Below are 22,822 nucleotides of genomic sequence, written 5' to 3' on the forward strand. Positions count from 1 at the left end.
CTTAGCTTGATTCATTTCAAATCATTTTCATATTCATAACCTCACTTAGTCCTCACAACTCTGTGGGGCTGGCAGGACAGGTAAATCATCCTCATTTTAAAAATGAGGAAACAAGTACAGGAGTTTAAATAACTTGCAAAAAGACAATGAGTAACATTAATATTAAAGTTAACATTTGTTGGTGGCAGGAGAGGGGGACTACTACAGGTTAAATGGCCACCAGAAGTTTTCCTTCAATGTTACAATGCTTCATTTATAAGTTAATTGACTTACTATATGAGGAATTATTATATGAAACTAGAAAACATTATACAACTATAGGTGATATTATCACCAGATATTCTGCATAAGATAATGGAAAATGTTTTTCAAATGTAGGCTCTTGGAATAAGACACAGAATTTTTTTTTTTAACATAGAATAGTCCTTTGGAATAATAAAAGAACTGGCAAAACAATATGAATTTGAAGAATACAAAATAGCTAAGAAATACATATGCAGTACTCAGCTCTCCAATACCTAAAGAAATGCGAAATTAAAGCAATGAGATTCCATTTTTTTCTATCCTATTTACAAGTTCAAAATAATACTATCAAGTGGGGGTGGGCTCTTTCACCCACTGCTATAGAAGTGTGAAGCAGTTATAAGCTTTTTGAGGGGTAACATTAATAGCTATCAAAATTTAAAACTTATAGTGATTCTGCTAAGGAAGTACTAGTATGAATGCGTAAGGTATATATATATATATAAAGATTTTCTCTATAGTATTGTTTCTAATAACAAAAAAGTGGAAGCAACTTAAATATTCATCAATAAGAGAAGATTAAATAAATCATGGAAAATCCGTATAGTGGAACACAATATACACTTTGAAAAGAATTTATGTGTGTGTGTATATATGTGTGCACATATATTCACGTGTATGTATTTTTTTAACTTGGACAGCTGTCCAATGATATACTGTTTTGTAAAAAATAAGATGGCAGAATTTTTAAAAATATACAGTAAAATTTTTTTAAATCACAAAACATTCAAAAATATATATAATTACATATACACTATGTAGTTATATATATATTGTAGAAGCATAGAAAACAAAAAGGATACATATTAACCTCCAAGGAATGTGGCAGGGGAAGAGTGAAACCTTCATTTTCTAGTGTATACATTTGTGTTGTCTGAATTTGTTATAATAAACATATAGTAACTTTGTATATAAAGTGTTTTTAAATAGTTAATGATAAAAGTAACATAATGACTCAAAAAGAGCACAGTCTGTCTTCTAACTGAAAACAATTACAGGAAAAAAAAAAACGAACAAAAACTGTTGACAATTTACAAAACATTTATTTACAGCATAAACATATCAACATAATAAACGAACAAAAGAGAAAACTAGACAACTATAATAATCCATAATTTTGGGATAGCACACAAATATAAAATAAAATATTTTGCCATGATTTTCAATGGGTTGACTTAACGTGCACCAGGGAGTCAGCATATGGAAATCATAATGTTTTTTTGTCTTAATAATACAAGATGAATTCTACACTATGAAAAAGATCAATAACTCAGGAAAATTTATTAAATGTTCACAAATATCAAGTGATACCAAAGTAAGTACTGTGCTTATTTTAAGTACTGTTTTATTTTTGTATTTAAAATACAACTGTTAAGTGATGGCACAAAGAGTTCACTGCTAAAATAAAACTGATTGTAATATGTCTTCAATGATTTAATTACTCATCATTCCACTCTTATGGAATGGAGTGCAAAAGATCTATGCATATTATAAGACCATTGATAATCACTGGTTTATTAACATCATATATAATATGCCTTCAGAATACAGCAGACATATTTGAAAACTACCTTCAAATAAGAGGCATATGAAGGAAGCCACAAATGCTCCGAATGTTTGACTAACAGAGCTGGGAAAGCTGCCCTGTCTTTTATCATGTCCCCCTGACAAAGAAGAGCTCAAGAAAGAGGTAATTAAGTAGTATTTGGATTTCAAGTAACAATTTCCCTCTCTATACAGAGGAGGGAACGCTTTTTTTTCTTGCTTAAAAATGTAAGTGCTTAGGCAGAATTCTTGTCAATAAATCAAGTAACTAAGCCAGAATGCCAATCTTGAAAGGGGGATGCAAAAAAAAAAGATAACTGTATCAAGGATTCTGCTAATTATATGAGAAATACAATTCTCTAAGTTATGCACAGAGATCAGAAAAAGAACTGTCAAAAGAAAAAGAGAGTACCAATAGCTATTTTTTTCTTCAAGGAAAGTAGACTAATAATTTTACAGAATCAAATTATCAAGGTTGAAAAGGGCTTTTAGGGTGATTTAGTCCATCTCCCTGACCAATGTTTTTTTTTATCTTTTCCCTAAACCCTGAGCACATGGCCTGTTTCAGTGATAGCACACACATTCCAGAGTTATCACATTTTATCTCAAGACAGCTATTATATAGATTTCTTCTTCATTACTAAATGAAAAACTGTTTTCCTATAATTCTTTTTGCCATTTCTTAATTTTAACTCTTGGTACCTTCATCAATAACTCCAGTCCCTCTTCCATGAAACAGTCCTTTGACTATCTGAAAGCAATTGTCACAGCTCACTGGGTCTCCTCTTCTCCAGCCTGGACACCCCTGTTGCTTTGGCCACTTCTCAGACATGGTCTCAAGACCTTTGAAGCCTCTGGGTCAGGTACCTTCTGAAGATATGCTATCTAGTCTGTCTAAATCTTTCTCTTTTAAGATATCTTTTCTACCTATTTTAACCGTAAAGCCAAATTATTTAAAATTTAAACATTAAAGATATGCATATATGGCAATTTGAAAGTGCTCTATAATTCTACTCCCCTAAAATAACTGCTGTCAAGAATTTGGTATACATTCTACCATTTGACTTACACATACTTATACCATTATATACTTCCTTTATATATAGGACCATACTTGATATACAGCTTGCTTTTTTTCATATAGCAATATATGTTAGACGTCTTTCCATATGAGGATATACAGCTCTGCCTTCCTTTGATAAGAACACTATTATTCTACCACATGGATATCTACTGAGGGACATTTTAGTTATTCTCAATATTTTGCTAATATAGACAATAATGTAGTCAATGTCCTTGTATATATATGTGTATATGTATATTTATATACATACACACATGTATCTACATATATCTCTTTATACATTCTTGTACCATTTCTACAGACTATATTATTAGAAATATATATTATATTATACTATAACTTACATAATAACCAATAAATAATATAAATATTATATACAATATTTCCAATATACAGGACATAGGGTACATCCATTTAAATTTGGATAATTTTGCTAAATTGCTTTCTAAAAGTTTTTGCCAACGTACAGCCTCACCAACGGTGTTGTTGTTTAAAAAAATACAGACATCTAAGGGCAGTCTGACCAACTCCCCACGGTGTGGGGCTTCATCTTCCTCATTTGTTCTGGATATCATACTTTCACATAACACAGCTCAAGACAGTATGCATCTTTTGGGCAACCATACCATAGAGTGTGCAGTCAACTACAACCTGTCAAACCAGTTGCACATATTTCTGTTAAACCACATCTTCCCCATTTTATAGTCAGGAAGCTGTGTTTTTAGACCTAAGAACAAAGAATTTTCTATTTCAAGAGAATATAGTCAAGGCAATGTAAAATACGGACTTACCAGTTCATTTTTCGTGTTTAGGTTACTCTCTAGCTCCTCACAGCTCTGTTTTTGTAACATGGCCTCCTCTTTTAATGATTTGTTCAACTTATCTTGATTTTTAATTTCCTCGAGGAACCTTGTTTGTTTGCTTTTAAGCTCTTCAGTTTCCATCACCTTCTTCTCCAGGTCTCTTTCCAGTCTTTCTACCTCTTCTGCTAGTACAAATTTAATAGTTTATTGATCATTATATTTTCTATTTGAAGAAACATAAGACTATTTCTCAAATAATAACAAAAGAAGTCTTAGAATAGTATATATACAATTCTACTTTTAAAATTATTCACTATGGTTTTCGAAAAAAAGATTATTTTGAGCTAGAAAGTGATTTCTATTAAGAGGTAAGAAGGTATTACCATGTGGATAACAATTTTAAAAGATAACACAAAAATAAGGTGACTATAGGTGCGTGGGTTTATCTCTGGGCTTTCTATCCTGTTCCGTTGATCTATATTTCTGTTTTTGTGCCAGTACCATAATGTCTTGATTACTGTAGCTTTGTAGTATAGTCTGAAGTCTGGGAGCCTGATTCCTCCAGCTCCATTTTTCTTTCTCAAGATTGCTTTGGGGCTTCCCTGGTGGCGCAGTGGTTAAGAATCTGCCTGCCAATGAAGGTGACAGGGGTTTGGGCCCTGGCCCGGGAAGATCCCACACGCCGTGGAGCAACTAAGCCTGTGCACCACAACTACTGAGCCTGCGCTCTAGAGCCCGCGAGCCACAACTACTGAGCCTGCGTGCCACAACTACTGAAGCCTGCATGCCTAGACCCCATGCTCCGCAACAAGAGAAGCCACTGCAATGAGAAGCCCGTGCACCGCAACAAAGGGTAGCCCCCGCTCGCTGCAACTAGAGAAAGGCTGCGCGCAGCAACAAAGACCCAATGCAGCCAAAAATAAATAAATAAAAAATAAATTTAAAATTAGAAAAAGGGCTTCCCTGGTGGCGCAGTGGTTGAGAGTCTGCCTGCCAGTGCAGGGGACATGGGTTCGAGCCCTGGTCTGGGAGGATCCCACATGCCACGGAGCAACTGTGCCCATGAGCCACAACTACTGAGCCTGCGCGTCTGGAGCCTGTGCTCCGCAACAAGAGAGGCCGCGATAGTGAGAGGCCTGCACACCGCGATGAAGAGTGGCCCCCACTCGCCGCAACTAGAGAAAGCCCTCACACAGAAATGAAGACCCAACACAGCAGAAATAAATAAATAAATTAATTAATTAAAAAAAAAGAAAATTAAAAAAAACTTCTTAAAAAAAAAGATTGCTTTGGCTATTTGGGGTCTTTTGTGTTTCCATACAAATTGTGAAATTTTTTGTTCTAGTTCTGTGAAAAATGCCAGTGGTAGGTTGATAGGGATTGCATTGAATCTGTAGATTGCTTTGGGTACTATAGTCATTTTCACAATGTTGATTCTTCTAATCCAAGAACATGGTATATCTCTCCATCTGTTTGTACCACCTTTAATTTCTTTCATCAGTGTCTTATAGTTTTCTGCATACAGGTCTTTTGTCTCCTTAGGTAGGTTTATTCCTAGGTATTTTATTCTTTTTGTTGCAGTGGTAAATGGGAGTGTTTCCTTAATTTCTCTTTCAGATTTTTCATCATTAGTGTATAGGAATGCAAGAGATTTCTGTGCATTAATTTTGTATCCTGCTACTTTACCAAATTCATTGATTAGCTCTAATAGTTTTCTGGTAGCATCTTTAGGATTCTCTATGTATAGTATCATGTCATCTGCAAACAGTGACAGCTTTACTTCATCTTTTCCAATTTGGATTCCTTTTATTTCTTTTTCTTCTCTGATTGCTGTGGCTAAAACTTCCAAAACTATGTTGAATAACAGTGGTGAGAGTGGACAACCTTGTCTTGTTCCTGATCTTAGAGGAAATGGTTTCAGTTTTTCACCATTGAGAACGATGTTGGCTGTGGGTTTGTCATATATGGCCTTTATTATGTTGAGGTAAGCTCCCTCTATGCCTACTTTCTAGAGGGTTTTTATCATAAATGGGTGTTGAATTTTGTCGAAAACTTTTTCCACCTGCATGCTTTTATTCACACCTTCTCCCTGGAACTGTCTTCCTCTATCTCCTACTGGCGTATTTTGCATCCTCCAGGTCTTAGTTTTAAAAACTATTCTGAGAAGCCTGCCCTGACTCTACCCTCCCCAGGTTGGACACTTCTCAGGGATGCTATGATGCCACCCTGCACCTCTGAAGCAGTCCTCATCACAGAGAGAGTTGGAAAATGTGATCAAATAGCTTGGCTGTCTGCCTTCTCCACTAAAGTTTTGTGAAAGCAGAAACCGCATCTATCTGTATTACCACTGGATCCCAAGAGCTCAGCATCACTAAAAGCTCTTAATTAACATCCAAAGTTGTGAATGAATTATAAGTACTTTAAACATTTCCCCAAACAGTATATTTATATAATGACTTCCCCTTGCATTATTTATATTTTTTAATGATTCCAAAACATCAACTTCTGGGTAACAAATGTTGAGTTAGGGGGATCCGAAACAAATAAAAATCTACCATTTCTCAAGTATTGGATCAAACCATATGAAACTGTTGTTTTTATAAGTCAAAATGGATTAACTTGAACATACAGGCTCATGCCCTAACATTATCATGTTAGGCTATTTCATACCTTCCTCTTCCCTTCAAACCTCCCATACTCCTTCTATTTTCTTTTTCTTTCCAATCTTTTTTTTTAAATTAATTTTTATTGGAGTATAGTTGCTTTGCAATGTTGTACTCCTCCTATTTTCGTTCTCAGCTGATGACCTCTTATTTTATTGAGAAAACAGACCCCACCAGTGGGAACTTCCTCATCTTCCTACCACCAAGGCAACAAAACTACCCATACCTACACACATCTTCTCTCCCTTCTGATGGAGAAAGTGTCCCATCCCTCTTATCAATAGACAATCTTTCCTTTTTTTTTCTAATCTCATCTCCTGTCTTCTCAAGGACCAAAAGAACTAAGCCACGATTTGTCTCTCCACTCCGCTCTTGAATATTTTCTGTTGCTTTGATTACTAGCTTTGAGGTTTATTGCACTTGCTTCTCCATTTCCTGGTTGGAAGCTACTGGTGAAATTTTTTTAAACTTACTTTAAAAAATTCATTTATTAGGTACTAGGGGAGGAAACTGTGGGAGGCAATTTCAAATCTTTACCCAAATGTCTCCCTCCCATTCAGTCTTCAATCTATAATCTAGCATTTGTCCCAGCCACTCCTTAACTGCTCTTGTCAAGCTCATCATCATGTTGTCAATCTAAAGCACTTCTCTGTGCTCATTTTTCTTCTTCATGTCTCAGCAACAGTCAGCATAGCTGACCACTTTCTCTTTTGAAATCTTCTCTGGGCTTCTGCAACCTACTATTTCCTGGTTTTCTCCTACCTTGCTGGCCTCTCTTTCTCAGTTTTCTTACCTGGCTCCTCTTCATGCTCTTCCAAACCCCTGCCTGAGTGAGCTAGTTGATTCCGGTGGAATTAAATATTATTTTTATGCTGATGAATCCCAAATTTATATCTCTAGGACAGATCTCTTGAACTCCAGACTCATATTTCTGATTCTCTTCTTGGTTGTCTCACAGACATTCAAACTCAACATTCTGAGTTCTCCCATTTTCCAAAACAATACTACGATCCAACCACTTACTCAAGCCAGAAGCTTGGGGATTATCCAATTCATTAGAAAGTGCTGCTGATGCTACTTCCAAAGCTGATCCGTCTATTCCACATCTACCACCTAAATACAGGCCACCAACATTTCTAAGCCAATAGCCTTCTAACATGTCCCTTTATCTCTATTTTGCCCTGCTTCAAATCATTCTCCATCCAGCATCAAAAATAATCTTAATATACAAACCCCCGCTTAAAAGTTGTCAGTGGCTTTCCACTGCACCTGGAATAAAATCCAAACCCCAAGGCCCTGTGCCATCTCTCCCCTCCCCATCTCTCCAAACTTTCACCTGGGCTATCCTCCAGTCATACTGATCTTCTTTCTGTCTCTTAACTCACCAGGGTCTTTCCAATCTCAAAGTACAAGCTGCTCCCTCTCCCTCAGGCCTTTCTTCACATGACTAATCCTCTCCTGCCTTTGCCTTCAGCTTATATGTCACTTCCTCAGAGAGCCATTCCTTTACACCACTTTCCAAAAAGGGGGTTCTCTTCTGTTACTTTATCTGGGTTTACTTGTTTTTTTGTCTATCTTCTCCACTAAAACACAAGCTGCACGAAGGCCAGTACCTTACGTCTTGATCACCATTATATCTTTAGTGCCAGATACAGTGCCTGGCTCACAGTACATGCCTAATGAATATTTGCTGAGTTCATTGATTTATGATGCCATTGTCTATGCAAATTTTTTTTTTTTTTTTTTTCCCGGTACGCGGGCCTCTCACTGTTGTGGCCTCTCCCGTTGCGGAGCACAGGCTCCAGACGCTCAGGCTCAGCAGCCATGGCTCATGGGCCCAGCCACTCCACGGCATGTGGGATCCTCCCAGACCGGGGCACGAACCCGCGTCCCCTGCATCGGCAGGTGCACTCTCAACCACTGCGCCACCAGGGAGGCCCATATGCAAATTTTAATAGCATTATAAAGTTCATAATAAATATTTTTTTTCTGGATAATTTCTGAAATAAATTCCTCTCCCACCCAAATTTAGTTTTTTAAAAATATGTTACCTCACCTAAACTGAATCTCTCAAAAGCTTCCTGTCTGTCCTGAGTGGTTACTGGCTGACCTTCCAAACTTTCCAGTGAACGGAGGTGAAAAATTGTGAACTGGAGGTAATGAGGAAGGGTCACAACTGGATTTTCAGCTAGGATCACAGAAGTCAAATCTTGAAGGGGTTTCAATTTGCTTACATCTTGGAGCTGAAATGATAGGTAACATTATAATTGGTATAATTGAATTTAAAAATCATAAACATCAAGATGTTAAAAAAATAAATAAATAAAATAAAAATCATAAACATACCTAAGGGAAGTAATAAATCAAGGAAATTGCTATTAACATGGCAAGGAACCTATTCATGAAACCTATTATCCAAAAGTAGTGATTTGAAGGGCGGAAAAGAAAGGAGTATTTGAGAATCTAAAATGTATCAAGGGCAGTATTAGGCATTTTCCATATACCATTTTATCTGTGACTCCTCACAAAAACCTATGATATAAGAACCATCTTAATTTTCTAGATGATGAAACTGAGGTTCAAAGAATTTAGGTGACTTGCTCAAAGCTCAGAGGTTATATGTTAATGAAATAGGATTTGAATTCAAGACTGTGAAACTCTAATCCTATTATCTTTTCAGTATGCTGATTGAACAAATCAAAAATATAAATGGCTATAAAAAAGGAGTTTGGTAAATCTTCAGGTAACAGTTATACTTGATAGTTAAAAGAAATAAGGATATGTAGAGACACTCACAGTTCTGAAGTAAGATTTTTACATTTACCCAAAGAGGGATTTTAAAAGGTTGAGAAACACTACTATCAATAGCTAGTATAAATAAATCTCTCCCAAGTGGATGTGCACTCTTACTGAAGCCAATGTCAAATATGAACTGGGATGAGAAGGTCTTACAAAATTAGAAATAATAATAAATATTTATTAAATGATTTTCCTGTTAACAGTCCTATCTAGGGATCAACTACTTTTGGAACATGTGTGGCAAATTTTAAATAGATTCATGGCTACCTCCTCCCATCACCCCATAAGCTCCAAGAGCTCCAAGGTGATGCTGTGTAACATGGCATGGGGCTTGGGCTGTGAGGCTCTTGGGCTGTCACAGTGAAATGGTAGAGTCACCTTACCAGATCTTTATAAAGATGAAATGAGAAAGCATAAACATTGCACAGCATTTAAACAAATGTTATTTATTATTATTGGCTTCTACTGGTGAAAGTTTAAAATACTAAATAACTCTAATGCTGTATTCCTTATAGTTTTTAAAGTATTTTCACATCTATCATTTCATCTGAGCCCCATACCACTTCTGAAAGAAGGCAGGGCAGGGACTGTTTTCTCTAATTTAAATAGTGAGTTTTAGAGAGATGAAAGATTCTCCAAAGGTCACAGAAGCAAAGTCTAGACCCATATTGGAAGTCACATCTTTTATTTTCTATTCTAAGACTTAAGTTCTTTAAATTATAGCAGGATTGTACCAATTTTAATACAGATTTAAGTAAATTAATGTTTTTACTTTTCAATGCTTATTGAATATCTAACTGTATAAATATCACAAGGAAATCATAAAATATACTCCAGAGAAAAATACACATCATTATTAGCTTATGTGAACCACGAAAACAAAGTTGCCCTACTATAAAAAGCTAGTGATTAACACTTCTTGTAACACCTAACACTATAATCAAGATTAATTCAGATTAATTCACAAGTTTGAAAAAAAAGAACTCTGCTCTAGCCATTCAGTGACATGGATTCGGGCACAAGTTGAATGACTTTGGGTAAGAGAGTTACCCTCTCTGAGACTTTACTTGAAAATGGGATAAGACAATGGTACCTAACTCACAGAATTATAAAAATAATCCCTGCACTGTCTCCTTAACAAGAGTATTTTGAGGCTCAAATGAAATGAAAGATGGGAAAATGCTAAGAGGTCAACTTTTAGCTACCATGGAACCATGCAAAACCAGGACTGCCTATATTTAATTACCATAGAGAATACTAGCTTATGTCTGAATTTGATGTTTTGTCAAAGAACCAAAGACATTAGAAGAAGTCCCATTTTAAAAAAAACTTAGATTTTAATTTTTTGCTTCAACAAATCCAAAAATTTTTTAAATATTCTTGCTACTTTGAATAACTTACCGATGATATCTTGTTGCCTTTCAGATTGAGGACTCGCAAACATTTTAACTTCTTCCCTAACCATACTGGAATATGTTCAATTTCATTTCCCGCAAGGTTTAGCTTTTGCAGATTATGCATATTTTCTATACCTTCAATTTTGCTGGAAACCAAAGGGTAAAATCAAACTTAGTAATAAGTACAATGATAGTGCCCCTCCATTGTATTTTAAGAATAAACAGGCTTGGTTTTATGTGGAGTTACTTTCCATAATTATAATTTATAAATGAGAATTTAAAAAGAGTGGCTAAAAACAAATTTACCAGAACAGCTCTAGTAAACTCTTCATTACTGTCTGTGCCCAGGAATCCTACCTATCTTACTATCAGACTTTAAGATCCCACAACACAGAAGAGTCTGTCTGTAGCATTCTCACTAACCACTGTGAAGACTACTAGTGGACAGCAAGGGGAGAGCTAGAAAGTTCAACAGCACACACTGTGCTATGTGCTACAGCCCTGCATAAGAACAAGATGTCCTTAACTATTACCTTAAATCATCAACAAAAGATTAGCTATGCCAGCAGGATATGGCTGCTACTTTGAGCTGGTGGACCCCCAGAATGATACTGTATTTATGAACAAAAATATTTTAATCAGAATATTTAAATTAATAAAACATTATCACCCATATTCAGGAATTTTCATTGATGAAATACTTTCCCAAGTTGATTCCAATTTAATTCCTTGGTCAATTCTCTATACTGGGCAAATATTTCCAAGCTTCTTTATTTTCAGTTTTATTTTGCTGAAATTATTTTCATCAGGATCAATTTTTTTATACACACTTTACATTAAGGATTTGATTCATTAATCACTTTTTTTCCCATTTCATTTTTGCCATATTAGAGGTTCTGCTACTGTTAGTTGTTTTGTTCTCTGGCCATTATATATACCAAGTCTTATGTGGAGGGAAAATACATAGATATAAAGATATTCAAGATTTGATAATTGTATCATTTTGCCTATAACAAGTTTTCTATGTGCATTTTTAGCAACTGTCAGTTTTATTATGTTTATTTCTCAGAGTAATATATATTATGAAGTGGAAACAAGATAGTGTGTATTTATTACAGCAATGAGCAAAGAACATTAGGATAAATACATAGGCTCAAAACAGGTTGAAATATCTTTAGGATCAAAATGACAGGGTTAAAACATTCTGCTTCATGCCACCTTTTTTAATGAAATAAGGCAGTTAATCAGACTACATCTGGGAAAACTTCCTGTCAAAAATGGAATTAAGATAAAATTTGGTACTCAAAAAATGTATCTCCTTCTTTGTTAATGACAGACGTTATTCTGTACTTTAGTAATGCCAAAATATGGCAGCTATCATATGTGAAGGGCTAGACTACAAATGAATAAGAATCAAAGTGCCTGATCTTTCAAAGGATTCTTTCAGTAACACAGCAGCATTAATCTACCTCTTTAACAAAGATGACGACCCTGCAGTGCCACCCAAAGAAGTATTTACTTACCAGATTTTGTTATATGATAAGTTGAGCTCACGTAATTTCAACAGCTTGTCTACCTTCTCAATCTTCCCTATTAGATTATGGCTGAGATTCAGTATTTCAAGTTTAACACATTTTTCCAAATTTTCGATATACTAATTGGAAACAAATGAATAAATACTTTATATAACAGATGCCTCGACATAAGCACGACATATAAGCATGTGCTGATCAGTCACCGGAGACTAAGCCTTTACTGCTTCCCCGGAAAATCCTCTGGTGTGGCTCTCCTCGGCCAGGAGTGGCCACTCTCTCCAGGTCGCCAAACTCTCCTTGCCCCTCAGCGGACAACACTTCCTACGCACTAAGAAACTGAAGACTATCCAATGAGAATTTCCCCATCAATCCTTTTCTCCACCTCGTCTTTTCTATGCCTCTCCCTTTCTCCCCTCTTCAAAGTTCAACTAGGTACTTACGCTCTTGCATAACCTTACCCATCTCTTCTCCTTGTGTTCCTGTATCTCCAATCTCTTTCTCTCTCCTGGATCTTCCCCTCAAGTTTAAAAACAGTCACTTTTCAACAGATATTCATTTCCCACTCACTACATGTCAGATGTGGCGCCGGGCAATGGCGGTATACTGGTGAACCAGACTATTTCCCTGCTGCAGGAGCCTATGTTCAACATGCTCAGTCTCCTCTATATAATACAAATCACCTCACTCCCAACTTGCTTCCTACCAAGCTTTCATTTTATCACTCTTATTTGCCACCATGTTCTCATAAAAGTTGTGAATATTTGCTCACTCTGAGGCCTTCCATTCACTATTATTCTATTGGCAAGGCAATATATCTTCCACCCTTACTATGTATTCGAAAAGTTCTCTCCAAGATCACCATTCATTCATCCATTGCAACAAATATTTATCAAACATGGATTGATTATGTGTCAGGAGCTGTTCTAGGTACTGGAAATATGGAAAAACAGTGGTGAATAAGGAAAACAAGGTTCTTGATTTCATTCACAGGGGAAGCCAATAAACAAATAAAGAAACAAAATTTTTAGGCACTCAAGCATACTAACAAGAAAATAAAGGTAACGTGATGTGACAGAGTGCAAGGCACCAAGAGGGCAGATTTTGTCTGCTGTGTTCACTACTATAGTACTAGTGCCTGGCACATGGTAGGTGCTAAATAAATATCTATTGAGTGAAAGAATGAGAGGGAGTGACTGAGGAGAAGGTGGCTAACTGCAATTGGGTTAAGAGAAGGCTTCAGAGAGAGAGGAAGTGCATGGAGTTGAGACCCTAATAATAAGCCAGTTGTGTGAACATCTGGGGACAGAGAATACCAGGCAGAGAAAAAAATGCAAAGACCCTAAAAGAATGAACCTGGTTGGTTTAAGAAATAGAAGGAAGGGCTTTTTAAACTGCCAGATCAAATAACTTCTTCCAAGTTTTCATCCTATTTGCTGATTCGGTGACATTTTATAGCATATCCTTTCTGCCTGACGTTCTCTCAACTTTGGCCCCCGTTCATCATACTCTGGGATCTTCTATTCCAACAGCCCCTTCGGACTTTTTCACTGGGTCTGTCTCTCCCACGTGCTCACTCTCTTTCTCTGATTCCCTCTCACTATTTCTCCTCTTAATCCTAGGCATTCTTCACACTAAGCTCTAAATTCCCAGAGATCAGAAACTAAGCTTATTGACTTCTGTATCTATTCCCACAGCCTAACATAATGCCTGGCATATAATAACCACACAGTAAAGATTTACTAACTTGATATTTCATTTTCACACCCTTTAAACTCCAGCATGTCTCCTTTTTTCCTTTTTAATTACACAAGACATAAATATATTCTAATAAAAATTTCAAACAAAACATAAAAAGCTCTCTTCATCAGGTCTGCAGGCCCCCATAAAAAATCTCACTGCTCAAAAGTAACCATTGTTAAGAGGCTGGTGTATATACACATACATATACATATGTATACATATAGGCCTTTCTATTCATTTACATCTATATATACATAGATAGAAAAACAATTTTAAAAAATATATTTTGAGACCTTGCTATACAAAATATTTTAGAATTTGTCTGTTGCATTTAAATATACTGGAACATTTCCCCACATTAATACATAGAGTTCTGGGGTTTTTTGGGTTTTGTTCTTGTCTTTTAAGAAACTTGATAGTATTTCATGGTATATTGCACCATAATTTTTTTAAGCAATCCCCTATTGACAGACATTTGGTTATTTCCAATTTTTCCATCTTAAATAATGCTTAATAAACATAACTATTCAGACAATTTTGGATACGTGTGCAAATATTAATAGATATCAAGGAGTAGAACTGCTGTGTTGGTGAGTATAAACTCAGTAAGTATAAACTCGATTGCTGGATCAAACAAATACATTTGAAATTTTGATAAATACTATCAAACTGTTTTCCTAAAATGCTGTACTAATCTATACATCCACTAAGACCATATGAGAATACCCATTTCTCACACCTTTCTGAACACTGAAATAATCTTTTTAATTATTGTCCATCAGACATACAAGACGGAAAATGGCATCAAACTATTGTTCTATTTCACACCTCTTTGATACGAATGAAATTGAACATATTTTCATGTTAACATTAGCCATTTATAATATTTTTGTGAACAAACTGTTCATATCCTTTGCACATTTTCCATTTAGCTGTCTCTTTCTACTGAACTGTAGGTGCTCTATATATTATGTGGATATTATTACATATGCTGGAAACACTATCTGCCAGCTTGTTGTTTTGCTTTAACTTTTTAAAAGATATCGTTCATTAAACACAACTTTTTAAGTTTTTTAAGTAAGCTAAATCTGTCAATATTTTTCTTTGTGGTATTAGGGTTGGTGTTTGCTTAGAAAGGCCTTCCCAACTCTAAGATTTAAAAATATATTCTCCTATATTCTTTCCTATAATTTTATAGCACTTTTGTTGGTTGATTTTTGTTTCATTTTCATTAATATTTTCAATCTTCTGGAATTAATTTTTGTGACTAATGTAGTAGGCATCTACGTTTATATTATTTCCAATTAAAAAATTAAGTTGTCTATTACAATGTGCTCATGTTGTAGTTCATGAATAAAGTAGTGAACAGTCTAGAGCAAGGATCCGCAAACTTCTGTAAAAGGCCAAATAGTAAATATTTTTGGCTTTGTGAGACAGTCTCTTTGACAGCCGCTTACCTCTGCCATTGTAGTGCAAAAACAGCCACAGACAATATGTAAACAAAGGAGTGTAGCTCTGCTCCAATAAAACTTTATTAACAAAAATAGGCAGTAGGCCCAATGTGGCCTACAGGCTGTAGTTTGCGGACTCATTCTAGAGAGAATCAATAATGTGTAGAATAATAGGAGCTTATGAATTTGAAGATGTCACACTTCTGATGGAGAACTTTCACTAGAAACAATAAAAGATCTGCAACAAATTCGGTGACATTAGGGTGCTGTAAATCTAATATAATCTTTTTAAAAAAATTTTAAAGCACATAAAAATTAAAAACAATGTGTGTATTCAGAAATGTTGGTAACCTACCCTAAATTTCTTGCCACCATCTTTAGAAAGTGAAAGGTTCAGAGATTTTACCAAGGCCAAATTGTCCTGTTTAGTAAGTTTTTTAACCAGGGCCTCGGTAATATATCGAACTCCTTCACGTGAATCAGCTTCTGAAATTACACAAACAGATCATTATCAGTAGAGGAAGACATGAATACTTTGAAAAACAAATCGTCTTGATGTTATATAACAAAAAAAATTTTTAAAGCAATGCAAATGTAAAAACAGCTGGCTAGTTCTATTTGCAATGTTTTAATAATAATATTTTACTTTATGTAGCATTTCATAATAATGACAATAACAGTTAAACTCTATAAATATTAATTGTGTGCAAACTTTGTGCTGAATACTTTACATATAATCTGGGGACTTCCCTGCTGGCGCAGTGGTTAAGAATCTGCCTGCCAATGTAGGGAACACAGGTTTGAGCCCTGGTCTGGGAAGATCCCACATGCTGCAGAGCAACTAAGCCCGTGCGCCACTACTGAGCCTGTGCTCTAGAGCCCGCGCTCCACAGCTACTGAGCCCGCGTGCTGCAACTACTGAAGCCCGCGCGCTGCAACTACTGAAGCCCGCGCGCCTAGAGCCCATGCTGTGCAACAAGAGAAGCCACCGCAATGAGAAGCCCGTGCACCGCAACGAAGAGTAGCCCCTGCTCCCCGCAACTAGAGAAAGCCTGCGCGCAGCAATGAAGACCCAACGCAGCCAAAAATAAAATTAATTAATTTAAAAATTTTAATTTGTACAACAAACTTTTGGGATAGAAATTACTGTTCCCCTTTATAAAAGAAATTATAATAATTTATTCAAGATCTTGCAGCTAGAAATGTGCAAATCTAGGACTTGAACCTAGGCAGATGAATCTAAAATTTATACTTTTAATTATATGCAGCACTGAGGTTTTTAGCAGTATTTTAATGTTAGCTATTTTTAAAAATATATATATTGGCATTATTTAGTTGTTTGTTTTTTAAAATTCTAATCTGAAGTTCAAAAACACTGGAATTCTTAAAAATCCTCTTGTGGTGCTCCAAGGACAAAGAATGACCCTCCTTCAAAAAGTTTCAGCGTTATACCCCCTACCGACTCTTTTTGCGGTACGCGGGCCTCTCACTGCCGTGGCCTCCCCCGTCGCGGAGCACAGCGGAGCACAGGACTCGCGGAGCACAGGACGCGCAGACTCAGCGGCCACGGCTCATGGGCCCAGCCGCTCCGCGGCATGTGGGACCCTCCCGGACCGGAGCACGAACCCATGTCCCCTGCATCAGCAGGCAGACTCTCCACCACTGCGCCACCAGGGAAGCCCCCCTTACCGACTCTTAATCGCCTTCCCTACCATGTTGCCATGGTTACGAAATTCCTGAGCCCACCTGGGCAACGCCCGCCTGGGCTACCGGGCCTGTCCCAAATAAGGAAAGGCATCTGCCCTTTCCCACTCCCACCCTATAGAAGGAAGGTATATGTGCCTCGACCAATCAGTAAATGAAATTTTCACCTCGGACCATTCCTTTGTTTTCTGGCTATAAAAGCTGATCAATAGCACATGTTTGGGCCCGACTCTCCCAGACTACTAGGAAGTCGGCCCGCTGTTCTGGCAGCAACCCTTCCCTCTAATAAATTCTATCTTCTTTACATTCTGCCTTGAGTCTGGAAATTCTTTTCCAACCCACGTTCAGATGACACCTCTTTTCCTATTTCTTTTTTATGGTAGGAAACTCAAATTTGTTGCTCTTTTAAATATAGAGGATCATAACACAGTTTATAGAGATAAAGTACTAACTTAATGGATAGCACACCCTATCTTAAGACCTTCCTGGATATTGCAGTCACAGCTTGTTAAAGCCATGTTAGTATAGCACAGGGAACTCTACTCAGTACTCTGTAATGGCCTATATGGGAAAAGAATCTAAAAAAGAGTGGATATATGTATATGAATAACTGATTCATTTTGCTGTACACATGAAACTAACACAACATTGTAAATCAACTATACTCCAATTTAAAAAAATATTTTTAAAAAAGCTATGTTAAATTCTGCAAAACCATCCAAAAAAAAGAAAATTGCCTCTTGGTTCTTTATGAATCAAAGATAATTAATCCTGGGTTCAGATCCAGGCTGTGGGCCAAAGTTTCCCGATGATTACTCATAATAAGTTAATATTACATTTATTTTGGTTCAAAATAAAATAATTTTTAAAATTTGGGCCATTCTAGGAAAGAACATATTCTAAAATATTAATCAAATTAGAAATAACAGGGCTTCCCTGGTGGCGCATTGGTTGTGAGTCCGCCTGCCAATGCAGGGGACACGGGTTCGTGCCCCGGTTCAGGAGGATCCCACATGCCGTGGAGCGACTGGGCCCATGAGTCATGGCTGCTGAGCCTGCGCGTCCGGAGCCTGTGCTCCGCAATGGGAGATGCCACAGCAGTGAGAGGCCCGCGTACCACAAAAAAAAAAAAAAAAAAAAAAAAAAAAAAAAAAATTAGAAATAACAATGTACCAACGGGCAGCAAGGGTACAGTCAACTCAAGGCTGATAATGTTTATTAATAAACACTGGTCAATATTCATGTCAACAGAGTTTGATGACTGTGATTTCATGACTTAGCAAAGAAATCACATAGTTTTCTTTCACACTTAATCACATTATAGATTCCCAGACTAACAGAATGCTTTTAAGAAAAAATAAAAACCTTGGTGGAAGAGGGAAGAGATATGGGAACATATGTATATGTATAACTGATTCACTTTTTTATAAAGCAGAAACTAACATAATGTATATAAATGTCAAACCACTATGTTGTACACCTGAAACCAATACTGTACTATACTTCAATTACAAAAAGAAAAATAAAAACTCTGCTATATACTAATTAAAAAAAAAAAAAAAACCTTGGTGGAACATTTATATGTCCCTTATGTGGAAATTAGTCCATTCACAGATTGCTAATAAGCAAGATGCTAATAAGCAGACTGGAATAGCCCAGGGGTGGATAGCATTTTTATACTGAATTAAGGCACTCCATTCTGAAGTGAACAGATATGCCCTCCCCACAGCCAAGGATTATGGTAAATTTGGCATATGAGCTTTAAGGCACTCTCCCACCACAGGAAATAAAGCTTCCTCTTTCAGGAAACTCCCTTCTCCTACCGCTTTTAGACATCTTCACCCTCACCCAGAAGCCTCCATCCCCCCACTGTCCCTACACAATTTCTGTCAATAAAAAACAATGGTTCAAGTTAGTAGTTGGATATATGTTACATTTGGACCAAAAATGTAAGTTGAATATTTTCCATCTGTACTTAAAAGAGTATTTGGTGAAATTCTTAGATTAAAAGCAATACCTTGATGGTCTTGGTAGTCCAAAAGCATAGGGTTTTCACCTATAATCTCAACTTGCTCATACCACTGTCTTCCAGAATGAAAAGGTAGAGTCTCAGATCCACTTAAAGGTGAAAGTGACCTAGATCTCATATTGGACGTAACAGATGATGGACTAGGAGAGTGAGATGATGGTGGCGTCTTTGCTTTGGAAATTTTTTGCTGAGGACCTTTCTTCATTGCAAGAATAAAGCCAGGTATCCATCAAAACCTGTAAGAGTTTCCAGTATATTTAACAAGGTTAATTTTTAGAGCTATCAAAACTATTTATTTCTAGAATTTTCAAGACTACAGAAGTTATAGATGCTAGAACCCAAACTACTCCAAGCTGATGGGAGCAGACACTATTTCAGACATTGCTGATTACTTTACCAGAGGGAAGAGACCTCTAGAGGGTCTGTACTGACACATACTCCAGCCAGAAGCCTTACCTGTCATGACGGTTCTCAATTTATTGGACCAAACTTGTCACAATGTCTCTTCTACCCATAAGGGGTCCTAGATTGAAGGAAGGTGGAAATACTTGGCAACCAGCAGTATTTCATACTGATGAGCAGTCTCTCCTTCCTGAAACAGTTTCTTCCTTTGGCTTCTGGGACGCCATCCTCTCCTATCCTTCCGTCTCCCTGGCCACTCCTTGGCCTCCTTTGCTGGCCAAGGCTCTCCTATTCAATCTTTAAATGTCAGAGCTCCTCAAGTCTCTTCTGGTCTTTCTAATCTTAATTTAGACAATCTAATGAACACCCATGGTTCCCAACGCCACCTGTATACTAATATTTATATTTTCAATCCAACCTTTCTCCGAGTTCCAGACTCCTATTCCCAACTGCTACCTGACATCTCATTGGCATCCTGAATCAACATGTCCAAATTGAATTTATCATTTCTCTCATTCCTCCCTCATTTTCCTCCCACCCTGTTCCTCCTCCAGTGTTCCCTAACTATGAACAATGCTCTTGGGAATAAGACAGAAACCTGGGAGTCATTCTTGATGCTTCCCTTTCCCTTTTCCCCATACGATCACCAAGTTTTGTCAATTCTACCTCCTAAATATCTCTCAAAATAGTCCATTCTTTCCATCTCCACTGTCGTCTACTCTAATCCACGCCCTCATCAAACTACTAATAATAGCTTCTAACTGATCTGTCTACAAGCTCTCTTGCCTTCCTCCTCCATCACTACATTGCAGCCAGACTGATCTATTTTAAAAGTTAATCTGTCTGTAATAAATGAAATATTTACCATGACCTATGAGGTCCCCCATAATACAGCCTTGTCTCTAGCCTCACATCTGTCACTGGTTCCCTCAACTCTGTGGCTCCAGCCACACGGACCTCTACATCTAATTTCTTCTGCTATAAATGCTTGCCCTCAGTCTTGTCTTTTCGTTTTTTAAAACTCTTCAGAAATTCTCTCCATATAATCTGGATATTAACCCTAATCAGATATATGATTTGCAAAAATTTTCTCCCATTCTGTGGTTTCCTTTTTACTCTGTGATATTGTCTTTTGATGCTCATTTAAAACTTTTTAAGAAGTCCTATTTGTCTATGTTTTCTTTTGTTGCCTGTGCCTTTGGTGTCATATCCAGGAAATCACTGCCAAATCCAATGCCATGAAGCTGTTGCCCTATGCTTTCTTCTAAGAGATTTATAATTGTAGCTCTTACATTTAGGTCTTTGATCCATTTTGAGTTAATTTTTGTATATGGTGTTAGGTAAAGGTCCAAATTCATTCTTTTGCATGTGGATATCCAGTTTTCCCAGCATGATTTTTGAAGACTTCCCTTTCCCCATTGAATGATCTTGGTACCCTTGTCAAAAATCATCTGACCAAATTCCTTTACTTTTTATGTAAGAAAATTAAGGCCCAGAATGGTAAATGACTTGGTCAGACACAATGCTAGCTGGCATTAGTTCTCCTCTCAAATTAATTTGTAAGTCAAATCACATAATTAATCCAGTAGAATATAAGTTCCATGAAAGTAGGGATATTGTTCACTGATGTATTCCAGGCCTAGAACAGAGCCTAAAAGATAGTAGATAATTACTACTTATGGAATGAATTATTCATAAAGAACCTGCAACCAATAAAATGCTATTTAGTACTTCAGCCATAGGATATCTTCATGAGTAGTATTAGTTCTCAATACCAAGAGCCCTAACTTACAAGTTAGGTTTATGAAAAAAAGATTTTCATGTTATACAATTGCTCTTATAAGTACATTGCATAAACTATAAATGTGACAAACTTTTAGACCAAAAAATCTTATAAGAAGCATAGGTCTTGAACAAGGCTGCATTAACAATGATTCTACTTTTGCTCAATATCCACAATCTCCCCTACTCTCACTACTTAAAATGTGAAGATAAAACACAAATTCTTTTTTAGAAAAGTAGTTTGCAATCCAAAGTTTTTGGATAGCTCCAATCTTAATGCCAGGGACTCCCCTGGTGGTCCAGTGGTTAAGACTCCGTGCTTCCACTGCAGGGGTCGCAGGTTTGATCTCTGATTGGGAAACTAAGATCTCACATGTTGTGTACAGCATGGCCAAAAAAAAAGAAATAATAATAATAAATCGTAGCTTTAAAAAAAAAACTTATTTTATTTTTTTTGGCTGTGCCACGCAGCGTGGCAGCGTGTGGATCTTAGTTCCCCAACCAGGGATCGAACCCGCGCCCACTGCATTGGAAGCATGGAGTCTTAACCACTGGACCACCACGAAAGTCTAAAAAAAAATCTTAATGCCATATAAGTTGGTATTAGAAAGAGATATTATAGTGATTTGATGTGTGAACATCTTCATGTATAATAAATACACCTTCACAGGTATGTACATGGGTATAATTATACAGGCTGGGATTTTAAAGAAACTTATTTTTTAAATGCTTAGAACACATACAATATATGTAAAGGAGAGCTGCCATTAATATATCGAATCAATTAACCAACATTTAACAGATGTTAATACCTTTCAATGACTAGTCATTCTAGGAATGCTGATCTTGCCCAAAACATTTCTGGAATTCCTCTTTGGGTCCTGCTTTCAGAATTAATTTATAAGTCTCACAAGAAAACTAGATCTATCACTTCAACTACATTTTGTTTTTATTTTCCCAGTTTGATTATTAACTTTACCATGTGCCAAATATTGTGATAAGCTCTTGTATGTATCATCACATTAGAAGGATTAAACACAACTCTATGAAATAGGTGTTATTATCTCCCATTTTAAAGATTAAGAGGTTAAATAATTTGTTCAAAGTCCCATAACTAATTGGTTAAGCCAAGACTTGAATCCTGATCTGATTCCAAAGCCCATGACTTCATTACCATGTCATACTGCTGACTGAGTTTTCTGGAGGCCAGATCATGTTTGACTCACTTTGTAGGGCCTAGGATAGTGCCTTAGACAAAACAGATCATAAACAAGTGCCACTAAACAACCTTGATTAATGGACGACATACACTATAAAAACTATTCCTGAAGGAAAAACAGAAAATTTAATATAGTAATAGCATCACGGAACTCATGATCTAGCTTCTTAAGGTGACTAGTTTGAAGGTAACAAAAACCTGCGAAATTTTTACAAAGTGACTATTATTTCACAGGTATACAGTACAACATGGCCAACTACCTTGTTCCAATAGTCTAGGTCACTTTAAACTGCAAATCTATGTCTTTACTTTCTCTTTCATTTTTTCATGTCATATCATCCACATGGGTCAGAAAATCTTTCCCCC

The 22,822-nt window shown here is 36.6% G+C and overlaps 1 protein-coding gene across 2 annotated transcripts in view; it reads right to left on the reverse strand.

Annotated features, from left to right (window-relative positions):
• Positions 1–22,822, reverse strand: part of CNTRL (centriolin) — an 85,572-nt gene that overhangs the window by 59,512 nt on the left and 3,238 nt on the right. The window contains exons 2-7 of one of the 2 annotated variants that reach the window (XM_060014224.1): positions 19,042–19,289; positions 15,676–15,806; positions 12,118–12,248; positions 10,599–10,740; positions 8,455–8,641; positions 3,724–3,917 (exon numbers count right to left, since the gene is read on the reverse strand). In XM_060014224.1, coding sequence (XP_059870207.1) covers positions 3,724–3,917; positions 8,455–8,641; positions 10,599–10,740; positions 12,118–12,248; positions 15,676–15,806; positions 19,042–19,258 — 1,002 coding nt within the window. In that variant the 5' untranslated portion in view covers positions 19,259–19,289. Of the gene's footprint in view, positions 1–3,723; positions 3,921–8,454; positions 8,642–10,598; positions 10,741–12,117; positions 12,249–15,675; positions 15,807–19,041; positions 19,290–22,822 lie in introns of both variants that reach the window. The other variant, XM_060014223.1, reaches the window with a different exon arrangement.

The sequence above is a fragment of the Delphinus delphis genome, chromosome 6 (assembly GCF_949987515.2).
Source record: "Delphinus delphis chromosome 6, mDelDel1.2, whole genome shotgun sequence".
Classification (NCBI taxonomy): domain Eukaryota; kingdom Metazoa; phylum Chordata; class Mammalia; order Artiodactyla; family Delphinidae; genus Delphinus; species Delphinus delphis.